Source organism: Manihot esculenta, chromosome 6 (genome assembly GCF_001659605.2).
Source record: "Manihot esculenta cultivar AM560-2 chromosome 6, M.esculenta_v8, whole genome shotgun sequence".
In the NCBI taxonomy this organism is placed as follows: Eukaryota; Viridiplantae; Streptophyta; class Magnoliopsida; order Malpighiales; family Euphorbiaceae; genus Manihot; species Manihot esculenta.
Window position 1 is genome coordinate 1,143,628 of NC_035166.2, and position 12,129 is coordinate 1,155,756.

General features: G+C 36.0%; 1 protein-coding gene across 1 annotated transcript; it reads right to left on the minus strand.

Annotated features, from left to right (window-relative positions):
- Positions 1–4,810: 4,810 nt before the first annotated feature.
- LOC110616658 (probable auxin efflux carrier component 1c) lies at positions 4,811–8,371 on the minus strand. The gene is made up of 6 exons (XM_021759096.2): positions 6,658–8,371; positions 6,303–6,558; positions 6,047–6,132; positions 5,491–5,648; positions 5,222–5,298; positions 4,811–5,092 (listed from the first exon to the last, which is right to left on the minus strand). Exons 1-6 carry the CDS (start codon positions 7,856–7,858, stop codon positions 5,026–5,028), a joined length of 1,845 nt encoding a protein of 614 aa, XP_021614788.1. The 5' UTR covers positions 7,859–8,371; the 3' UTR covers positions 4,811–5,025.
- Between the last annotated feature and the right edge of the window lie 3,758 nt (positions 8,372–12,129).

Below are 12,129 nucleotides of genomic sequence, written 5' to 3' on the forward strand. Positions count from 1 at the left end.
CTGAAAAGAGAAGTTCCACTCACCTCTGGCTGACTCTGTACTAACTCTGCAGGTTCTGAACCTGTGCTCACTGCTGACTTCCCTGATTCCTCTGGTCCGTTCCTACACAGGTGGACTCAAATGAGGGACCAAACTAACTCAAGAACCGCTCTAAGAAACTCCCCTAAAGCCCTCTAAAAGATCCTAAACCAATCACATAAAACATGCAAAAGAAAGCTGGACAGGGCACTTTCGGCGGCAGGTTCGGCGGCCGAAACCCCTCTCCAGAGACGAAACTCACACACTTTCGGCGGCCGAACTCCCTCTTTCGGCGACCGAAAGTCCCTTTCTAAACCGAAAGCCTAGCTTTCGGGGGCAAGCTTTGGCAGCCGAAACTGCCTCCACAAGGGGTTCGGCGGCCGAACCTGGTTTTGCCCGCTGGGCAGAACCCTGCTCTGTTTCATGCAAACCTTTCCCCAAATTTTCCCAACATGCATCGCAACTACTCCCAACTAGCACATACCATAAAACATGCATCAAAGGGCCTAAACCTCACTTATCACCCCAAGACACATACAAACAACACTTAAACATGCTTAAACATAAAAATCTCCCAAAAACCGCACCTAAACCTAATCATGCATACTACCCATCAAACTTCCATAAAACCTTCAAAAATCATCAAAGAAGTTCAGGATCCACCCTTACCTCCTTAAGAACAAGTGGAGATATGAAGAAAATCTCTTCCAAAGCTCCAAACTTCCAAACTTGCTATTTTTTACTCCAAACCTTCAAAACACACCAAAACTCTTTAAAACTTTGAAAGATTTGGTGAAAAACATGAAAAACATGAAAGTCAACGTGGGAGAGGCTTGAACTCACCTCTGGCTGCAAGTGGAGGAGAAATATCCTCCTTCCACCGACCCTTGGCCCTTAAATAGGTGGCTGGCCAGACCACCTTCGGCAGCCGAACGTGAATCCGAAACCATGCAATGTTCGGCGGCCGAAAGTGACCTTCGGCGGCCGAACCTTTGCATTTTTCCCTTATTACTTTTCTTTCAAAACTCATTTTCTTTCACATTTGAAAACATTCAAAACTCTGAAAACACACATGAAAACATATGTCTTACCCTTCTCGAGGGTTCCGACACCCGAGATTCCACCAGACGACAGGAATTCCGAGGCCGGACCCGAGCCGGGTATTACAATATATATATATATTTATTTATTTTTTAAAATATATAGAAATAAGATTTTTAGTTATGTTTTGATAAATGCAATAATAATTTTCTTTTATTATTTAGGTTGAAATTTTATATAATTATATTTGGTGTAGTAAAAAAATTATTGTAATTTTAGTTGAAAATTTTATATAATTATGTTTTATGTAGTAAAAAAATTAATATTATTGAGATACTAAAATATAATAATTATATTTTAATATAATAAAAATAAATATAGTAATTATATTTTAGTGAATTAAAAAATTTATAATTAATGATTTAATGTTGTTATAAAATAAGATATATATATTTAAATAAAAATTTATAATTTTTTATGTACTTACCTCTTAGACGATAATTCACTATATATATAACTTTTTAACGAATTCAATCAATCAAATGAAATCTTTTAATCTATGAGAATAAAAAAATTAATTTTAAATATTTATTTTTATTAATTAAATTTAGTAAAAAAATATAAAATTAATTTTAAAAAATATATATGAAATTTATTGATCTTTTTCTAAATTGTAGTCGGATTGAAACAACTAAATTTAAATAATTTTCTCTTCAAATATTTTACAAAATTTCTTTTCTTATAAAAATCTTTCTCACTCTAAAACATACAAAATTTTCAGATAATTATTGAAGCAATTTTTTCAAAATGTTTTCTTCGCTACAATTTATAAAGGACTGTAAAAAATGTGACATTGAAAATATACCATTGAAACATTATAAATGTGAAATTAACCGTCGACAACGAAGGAGATGTTCAGTGTCTCTAGTGTCTAATAGATTTTTAGAAAGTATGTTGGGCATCTTAGATGTCGAACATGCCATGTGTATACCATATAAACTCCATGCATTAATGTGGTATGGGAGTTAGTTGGTTGAGATTTTGAATGTCGAACAATTTGCTTATTCGACACTCGCAGTATTAAAATGTCGAACAAGTAAGTTTGGCACACTGAATCAAAAAATTAATTTGCTAAATATATAATTTAAAACATACTTTTTACAATTTGTATGATTTTTAAAAAAAAAAAAAAAAAAGCTTTATCCTGTTCTTATTCACCAAGTGCTTTGAGCCTTTTCCTTTCCCTTTCTCTTTCTCTTTTCCTTTTGCCAATATTAACAATTAATGAACAATATAATTAGTTGATCAACTTAATTTTACAAAATCCATATCTCTAACAGTCATAATTATTTAAAATTCTTTACTTCTTTGTCAGACACATTAATCCAGAATTCACATTATAGATTTTAGTGAACTTGATTTATATAATTATTTATGAGGGCAATGGGTGTCAATATTTTAATTTTTTTTAAAGGATTTTCTTAACTATTTTAAGTCAGCAAATACTGCAAGGACAAGAAATTATAAACAAAAAGAAATAGCAGAAAAGGGTTTGGCAGATCTGATCCTTTAAAGTTTAAAGTGAAAGTGAAATGTAACTTTCAGACTATTTTGAATTCATTGCAGGCAATGACTCAAGCTGCAATCAAGTTTTTTTATTATTTAATAACAAAAAGGCTGGACTGCATCCCACTCAACCATTTATTATCCAAAATATTGGAAAATCAGTGCAATTCAAATTTTGTATTTTTATTTAATAATTAAATAAATTTAATTTAATAAATTTAAACTGAAATTATATATTTAGATTTAAAATTGAAGTGTAATTGGGAAATAATTGGTAGAGGTTGAGGGTGTATTGCTGACTAGGCTTCCAATAGTATGGGTTGGGCTTAAAGAGACATGGCATTACATCAACAGAGGCTTCTGACTACATATGCATTTGTCAGTTAAATTATTGAGGAATTGGATTTTTAAAAAAATCTATTTTTAATTTATGAGCTGAGCTCCATGAAAAACTTGCTCATTCAAAATGGGTAGGGGTCAAGATGCCTCTCCATTGCTGTTCTTGAAACGTTGATATTAAAAGAAAGAAAGAAAGTAGTGGGCTTTGAGAAAACAACCATTGCCTGACTGTCTTGTCTTGTGTGTTCTTATTATGGTCACAGAGTAGATTTTTGACTTTTTAATATACAAATCTTAGTTTTTTTTTCTTAATTTAAATCTTATTTATTATTTTTTTATTTGGTATAATCCAACACAAAAATTTCAAATTTATACTGATTATTAAAATTTTACTTGAATAAAAAAATATTTAAATTTCGTTAGAAATTTTAATCAATATAATTCGATTAAGACATAAAAAAATAGTATAAAAAACTAAAAATTTTATTAAAATTATTTAAATATTAAAAAAGTGAGTTTCTAATGCAGACTATTTATAATAAAAATAAAACTCTAATAAATAAAATTATGAAAATATTTAAAATATTTAAAAAATAAATAAAATATAAAATTCACCTCCTAAACTATAAAATATTCATATTAAATTTTGTGACAGGCCTGCGACACTCGTCACACTTTTAAAATCGTGCGTTTCGAAATTTTTTTTTTGAAAAATTATCGTGAGTCTCTATCGGATGTCGACAGTAAAAATTAGGTTCCGTCTAAATCTGCCGTATAGTCTAAGACTAGTTATTTCATGTCACACTTCTTGTTATGTAGTTAGCCGATAAAGTTATCGTGAGTCTCTATTGGACATCGGCAGTAAAAATTAGGTCCCATCTAAATATGTTGTATAGTCTAAGACTAGTTGCTCCATGTCACACTTCTTGTTATGTAGTTAGCCGATAAATGATTAATTAGACTCTGTCAAGAGTTTTAACTAATATTATTTGGCTAAAACAATATAAGAAAAAAAAAATAAACAGAATACAAAATTATTATTGAAATTCTTCAAAAATTGCAAAAAGTAAATTTCTAATAATTAAGAGAGACTATTTATAATAGAAATAAAATTTTAATATACAAAATTATAAAAATATTTAAAATATTAAAATTGACCTCTAAATGATAGAATTTTGCCTACCATCCTCGCTATACTTTTGAAAGTTGTACGATTCGAAATTTGCTTTTCAAAAAGTCTCTATTGGATTGAATGTCGACAATAAAAATTAGGTCTGATTCAAATCTACTGTAAAGTTTAAAACTAATTACTCGGAGTATATTTAATTGTCTTCTTGGAAAATAATTTATTAAACTCTATTATTATATAGTAAAACAATTAAAATATAGTGATATTAATTATTTTTATAAATATAAAACTTAAATAAATAAATCACATGTGCATATGCATGAAACTTTTTGTTATTATACAAGAAGAATTTTATTATTGAAAAAGATGTTATACAAAGCACAAAACATAGACAAACAATGAAAAGGAAAGGTGTCAAGAGAAAGGTAATATGTATAACTAAAAAGAATTAATAAGGAGATTGAAGAAAACAAAGATTGTCTCCTAATATTCCAAACAGGTCTCCATCAAATTTAATGGAGGGACCCCAATTTCAATTTAAATAAAATTAATAATTTAAAATAAAATATTATAAAAATTTCAATTTAAATAATACCTAGATCTTGCATTTAACAAAATAACATACAAATTCTTCACTTTCTCTTCCTCCTTTTTCTATTGCATGGCTACCAAACATGACCTTGAAATGAGAGATTTTAAAGGGAGGGGCAAAAAAGCTAACTAGACAACTGTTTTTTTTTCTTTTTGAAATTTTGGTTCAATAATTTGACTACAAACATTGATTATACATCTTTTTTCACTAAGAAAATAAGGGATTTGGCAAGAAAAAAAAAAAGGATTCTCTCTCTTTCTTTCTTTCTCATTCTGTCCTTGGAGAAAATTGGGCTTCCCATTGTTGCATGCCAAGAAAATGTTGATGGGAATTTGGCAATTCATAAACCCAATAGAATGTAGTACACAAGAGTTATGGGCAATGCAATTAGCATCCCAAATATGACACTGCAAATTGCAAAGTAGAGATGATGAGAAAATGAATTATACAAGGGAATATGAAAAGTCATAAAAAAAAATAAATGAGAGAAGAATTATGCATAGAATAGTTTTTTTTTTCCTGGAAAATATACTCACCCTGTGCTGAGAATATCAGGGTGCACATTGTATTCCTTGGCAAAGACAAAGGGGACAATTCCTTGTGGTAGAGCTGCCTGTTTGTTTTGATTTGAAAACCAAAACAAAACAAAGTCAAAAAGACATGTTAGTCTTTGTACAAATGTTTGCTTTTCCAAACAAGTCCTTGCTTACTTATAGAGCTGAATTGGAGGTTTTTTAGTCAAGTAATTATGTCAGAAAGGAGAAGAAGAAGAGAGAAAGAGAAAGGGAAGGTTAGAGGAAGTGACCTGGACAATGGCAACATGTAAGAGAGTTCCTCTAAGTCCAACAGCAATAGAAGCAGCTGCCATAACAGCTGGTCCTGTAAGGAATCTCACAGCCATTGCAAAAGCTGCTATGGAATTTCCACATGCTATTATCCTTGGTTGCAATGCCATGAACAGTCCTATCATCACATCAACAATATAACCCTTTTTAAAAAAAAATTAAATTAAATAAATAAATAACAGTACTAAACAAGCATGCCCATCACTGTTTCTCATTTGTCAGGTTTCATTATTATTTCTTTTTCTCATTTCCTGAAAGACCTTTCATCATCACTCCCACTATTTCCCATCAACACAAATCCTTGATTCTCTTTAAAAATAATAATAATAACCCAAAAAATTATATAAAAAAAAAAGAAAGAAAAGAAACCCAACACCATTATCATCTGCACACTGTTCTGGTTTACTTTGCTTGCTTTATTACAACATTAATAATGCAAAAGTTGATTCTCTTTAATAAAGATTCATTGCTAAAACAAAAGAAAGGACTGTGATTGTGATTGTGATATATACTGACCAAGACTGAACATGGCCATGCCAAGCCCTGCATCTGACAAAATGGAAATGGACTTTGCTATAATGGCAGGCATTTCTATATGCCACCTGCAAGAACAATCCCAAAAATTTTCTTTTTTAAGTTTTGTTAAAAGAAAAAAATAATTAAAATAAAACCCAAAAATCAAAACAGATTTTATAGACAATATAAGTTGAAAATTTTAATAAATTTTTATTTTTAACCTCTGCAGAAAGAGACAGAAAAGTTTTTATTATACCTGAATGAAACTAGAGACCAAATGAGACCAATTAAGCTTGAGTAAGTGTTTGGATTTCTAATCAGTTTCCTCCAAACCATGATGAGTATAAGCCTTGTCATTACACTTGTTGGAGGCATGGGTTTTGGTTTTCCAACATTTTCCATCACTTTCTCATGATTATTGTTCATTTCTCTTTCTACTCCTATGTTGCCAAAGCTGAAATCTTCTCTTTCCATATAATCCTCTTGATGATGATTCTCTCTATTTCCTTCCACTGAAAATCCAAAACGGATCAGTTGCAGATCAGAAACTTAAAATTTCTTTCAATGAAAAATTAAACCTGCTAAAAATTTGAAAAAAAAAAAGTGTGCACCTTTTCCTGGAGATACAGCCAATCTAGCTTCTTTCTGATCATGACCACCATAATCATGGCTACCAAACACATCTGAAACAGGAGAAGCACTAGAACTCCAAACGAACATATGAAGATCTTTACCACCACCATCTTCAGCTTTCTGTTGAGCTTGACCATTAGGCTTCTTTGTAGCAGCTGCCGCTGCATTATTAGCAGCAACGCCACCTTTAGACCCAGTTGGCGAAAACATGCCTGGATTAGGAGCTGGATAATGGGCTGCACCACCAGATGCATGGTAATGGAACCTTGGCTTGTTACCCAAACCACCACCATCCTCTTCATAATTTGATGACCTTGGTGTTGGTCCTCGAGACGCTGATAGGCCATAGACATCTGAAGCACCAAAATTAGAGTTCCTCCCAGTGGCCATCATGGAGTAAAAATCAGTGTGGTTAAAGCTAGAGCCTCTTGGTGTTGGATTTCTTGAAGATTGTAAAGAGTAAATCTCTGCATTGCTTAGATTTGATGGCCTTGGCGTTGTAGATGATAGTCCCTGAGATCTTCTCGAGAAAATATCTGACCTTGAAGCATTAGATTTTCTTACAGTTACATGTAGCTTACCATCTTCTTTGATCTCTGCTTCAGTTTCAAGAGGCTGCCGACCGTCGAGAGACATAATATCAGAGTCGACATGGATTGAGACAATGGAACCAGCAGTGTCTGGAAATTGCTCAGAGATGAGCAGTTTAGCTCCTCTATATTCAAACAAGAAAAGCATCAAAGTATACCAAATAATACATTGAAGAACAACAATTTGCACCATTAAACTCCCAGAAAATTCACCATACATTCCTTTGAGCAAAGGAATGCCCATGACAAGAGTGTTTGGAAGAGTAGAAAGTGAAAATAGCGTAATCGTCCATTCCAAACAACCCCTTTTGCTTAACTTAGTCCAGAAAGCTAAGACTACAAGAACAATGACTTTCTGAAGAGTATCAGCAGCTATGAAACGAAAGTTCATAGCATAAGGATCATTACTAGATATGAAGTGAAAAGAAAGAAGAGGGACTGCAAAAAGAGCAACAAAACGATTGATTCCTGAACACTGATCAGGAGTAAAGATCTTCCACCATTTCACTGACCCATAAGCCAAGATCATGGCCACGTACAGTGGCACCATTGCAGTCATTACATGGTAAAAATCTGTTATCGTAATCATCTTCTCCGGCTGCTAGCTTCTTGAATATACTCACTCAAACTCAATATCACAACTGAAACTGAAAAATAGATATGAGTTTTTCAAGAGTGATCAGAATCTGAACAAGAAAGAGAAGGAGACAGCTCCTCAGCTGGCAGTGGTGGTGGTGGTATTGGAGAAGGTGGTGGTAATTATGATTATGAGAATCGGAAAGCATGTGGGTATTGGGGAAATGTGAAGAGTAATAAACAGAGAAATAGAGAGAGAAAGAAGAATTCTTTTTGAAGTATACAAAATATACAGCTTTGCTTTGAGAGTTGCGAGCAAGCTTGCACACTCTTGCAGTCCCCAAGGCAAAGCAGCAGGGGGAGTTGCTTTATTATATTGGGGGTGTGTTGTTGTTTTGCTCTTTGTTTTTGAGTGTGTGTTTGGATATAGTAATTAAGAGAGAATGTAAAGAAAAAGATTATTAAAATGAAGTTAGAGAAGATGGAGTGGAGTGTAGTGGGGATGGCTCTGTGTTCTATGGAGGTACAAAGCGTAGCAGGAAAAAGCATTTTGGGTTATGAGGGAAGTGGTGACGCATGTCTCTTTGAGACCAGTACTTTGTTTTGGACGTCGTTTTATGCAATTACAAAGCTTCCTCTTTTTTTTGTCTTCCATTATTCTAGGATTCGCTTTTGCCTGTTATGTCCTCTTTCCAATTTTCCTTTTTCTGAGCAGTTGAAGAGATCATTAAGGATCAAAGTATACGAAAAATGAAAATATAATTTATTAGGGCAGAGTAGAATTTGGTTTCACTCAAAAAATTAAATCGGATTCAATTGATTTAATTTAATTTTTTATAATTCAATTTAGTTTTGGGTATTAATAAAAAAAATTAAATTTGTAATACCCGGCTAGATTCCGGCATCGGAATCCCTACCTTCCGGCGGAATCTCCGTTGGAATATGAAATTTTGATGATGCCAGAATCTTCTAGAGGGGTAAAATGTGATTTCTAAAATGATTTTTACTGATTTTATAGTTTTAAATGAAAAAGAAGTGAGTTTTGAAAAGAAAAGACCAAGAAGGTTTTTGCCAGGTTCGGCCGCCGAAAGTGAAGTTCGGCCGCCGAACATGAGAAGGTTTCGGGAGTGCTTTTGGCCTCCGAAAGCCTTGTTTGAACAAACAAGGTTCGGCCGCCGAACATGGGGGTATTTTGCATGCACGTTAGGCCGCCGAAGGAGGTTTGGCTGGCCACCTATAAAAGCCACTCAGACCGAAAATGGGCGAGTTTTCTCCCCATTCTCGAGCTCAGGTGTGTTCATGTCCTCCTTTGGTCATTTTCATGTTTTCTCTTCATCTCCTTCATATTTTATGAGTTCCATGGTTGTTTTGAAGAGTTTTCAAGCTTAGATCGAGTTTTGGGAGCTTGGAGGCCCAAGGAGTAGTTTCCTCCCATCTCCAAGTTAGAGCTCGCACAAACCCTCGATCTTCAAGAGGTAAGTGTGGATCTATGCTTTTCTTTACGTTTCATGAAGTTTTAAGTGAGTTTTAAGAGGTTTTGATGGTTGAGTATGGGTAGATATGCATGTTAGGGTTTATGTGAGTTTTATGCCCAATGTATGATAATGTATGTTCATGTGATGTTTGTGTTGGGGTTTAAGTTAGTTTTCAAGCCCCTTGAGCATATGGGAGAGAGTATGCATGATTGGGAGAGAGTATGTGAGGTTTGGTTTGTTTTGATGGTTTTGGCCTATGTGGGTCATAAACTATCTATGTATGCTTTAGATGTTGTTTTTGGGAGTTTAAGCTTGTTTGAGCTCCCTTGTGCATGGTTAAGGATGTATGCATGTGTTTGAGAAGTTGGGTGCTTGTTTTGGGGTGTATGGAAGGTTTGGGAGGCTTGAAATGCACAAAGGCTGAGTTCTGGATGAACTCAGGTTCGGCCGCCGAAGGTGGTTTCGGCCGCCGAACCTGCCAGAGGACGCATGGATTGGCCACCTAACCTTGCCCCCGAAAGTTGAGTTTTGGCTTGAAAGCAGACTTTCGGCCGCCGAAGGTAATGTTCGGCCGCCGAAAGTGCCTGACTTTCGTCTCTGGAGAGAGAGTTCGGCCGCCGAAGGTGCCGCCGAACCTGCCTGACTTTCGTCTCTGGAAGGGACCTTCGGCTGCCGAAGGTGCCGCCGAAAGTGCCCTGTCCAGCCTTTTTCTTGAGTGTTTTCTATGCATGTTTAAGTGATGCTTTAGGGGGTTTTTGGGTAGTTGTTTATGAGTTGTTTAGAGTATGTTTGGAACCTCACTAGAGTCCACCTGTGTAGGATCGGACCCGAGGAACTGAGGTGTTTAGCAGTGTTAGCTGCTTCAGAGTTAGTCCCGAGCTAGCCAGAGGTGAGTGGAACTAACCCTTATGTTTTAAATCAAATGTTTTCAGCATGCTCAAACATGTTCATGCATCATGAATACCATGTTATGCAATAGGTTGTTTGCATTAGAATTCACGAATATGATGCATTGCATAATATGATGATAATGATGTGGATGGATACTGGATGATCCTCTAGCCCTCAGTATGTTATGACATGATATGGTATGATATGATATGGTATGTACGATATGAGATGAGATGAGAAGTCCAGGTGTGGTCGTATCGCCCCTGGCATAGAGCATGAGAAGTCCAGGTGTGGCCGTTTCGCCCCTGGCATAGAGCATGAGAAGTCCAGGTGTGGCCGTATCGCCCCTGGCATAGAGCATATGAAGTCTAGGCGTGGCCGTATCGCCCCTGGCATAGAGTATTGTTGATTTGTTATGGTACGAGATTGATATGTAGGGGGCTATTGGTGACAGATTCATCCTTGAGGTGATATATTTGTGATGTGACGCATTCCATGATAGCATACGTTAAAATGAACTGTTTTCTTTTATGGTTTCTGCTCACTGGGTTTTTTAGCTCACCCCTCTCCCCTAACCCCAGGTTTGCAGGGTCAGAGGTAGTTCAGGAAGACGACAAGATATGGTTATGGTCATGTTATGTAATAGAATAGCAGTGGACATGATGTAACGTAAAGTTGTGTAAGGATGTAAAAGAGTTATGTTGTAATATGACATTATGTTATATGTTCAGAGTTATAGTATTGTGCTTGGCCCGAGTTGGATAATCCCCTTATACATGAGTTTTATTTTATGTTGTTTCATGTGATGGACCGAGTTTGACATAGGGTATGCTGACCCTAGGGGTTCTATTAGTTCAGTCATAGTGCATACACAGGTCAAACGGGTTAAAGAAAAAGTTTACAGTTTTATGTTTTAAAGTTTATGCTTATGTTTGATCATGTATGGGATTATACCAGATGTACAGGATGTATGTTAGGCTTGCTACGGGTCCCGGCGACCTTAAGTCGATCTGGATCCTAGCGCCGGTAGCGGTCCGATTTTCGGGTCGTTACAGAATGGTATCAGAGCCCTAGGTTCACATGGTCGGACCTATAGTGTGTCGGGCTCATAAAGGTTATAGTAGGGCAAGCACAATAGGAAGATCATGTCCACTAGGATAGGATATGGAGTCCTGTCTTGTATGATGATGTGAAATGCCATGATGATGAGCATGTGCATTAATGCTATGATATGTATGTTATGTATGTGGTGCAGGTTCATGTGTTTCCACATGAACCATAAGATGCTAATGTTTATGTGCTATGTTATGCTTTCAGAAGTCAAGATGAGAGGAATTCGTCGATCTGTGAGATTGACTGGAGCTCCGCCAGAGAATGAGGGCATGGATGCCCATTCCCCTGCTCTGCAGAGGGCAAGATCTTGTAGGACGATCAGGGAAAGTACATTAAGGGACCCTAGGAGGTCTTTTGATGCAGGTCGGAGGAGATCAGTTCATGAAGGTATGTCAGCGGATGTGATGGAAACAGAGGAGGATAACTAGAGAAGAGATAGTAGTTTGGGCATGAGTATGTCAGTAGAGGATATGGGAGAGTCCCAAGGAGGCACCCAGGCCTCGGGCTTTGTTCCACCGCAGTATCCACCCTACCCGCAAGGGCCAGGGTATCCGATGGGAGGTACATCGGATTTCTTTAGCCATAATCCATATCCCACCTTTATGCCCTATCCTCCCTTTTTCCCACAGTACCCCATGTTTCCATCCTCACCTTTTTTCCCAGGTCCAGCAAACCCTAACCCAGGGGATGCTGCACCTCCTCCTCCACCAGCAGAACCAATAGTCCCTGATGTCCGGATACTCAAACCTGGTTCATCAGTTGGGGGTAAAGTAAAGATGACAGATTACCTCAAGTTGGATGCCCC

Coding starts and splice junctions, on each gene's coding strand:
- LOC110616658 (XM_021759096.2), bottom strand. CDS start 7,858: ATGATTACGATAACAGATTTTTACCATGTAATGACTGCAATGGTGCCA. Junction 6,133..6,302: donor TGGTCTCTAGTTTCATTCAG/GTATAATAAAAA, acceptor TTGTTCTTGCAG/GTGGCATATAGAAATGCCTG. Junction 5,093..5,221: donor CCTGATATTCTCAGCACAGG/GTGAGTATATTT, acceptor TGCAATTTGCAG/TGTCATATTTGGGATGCTAA.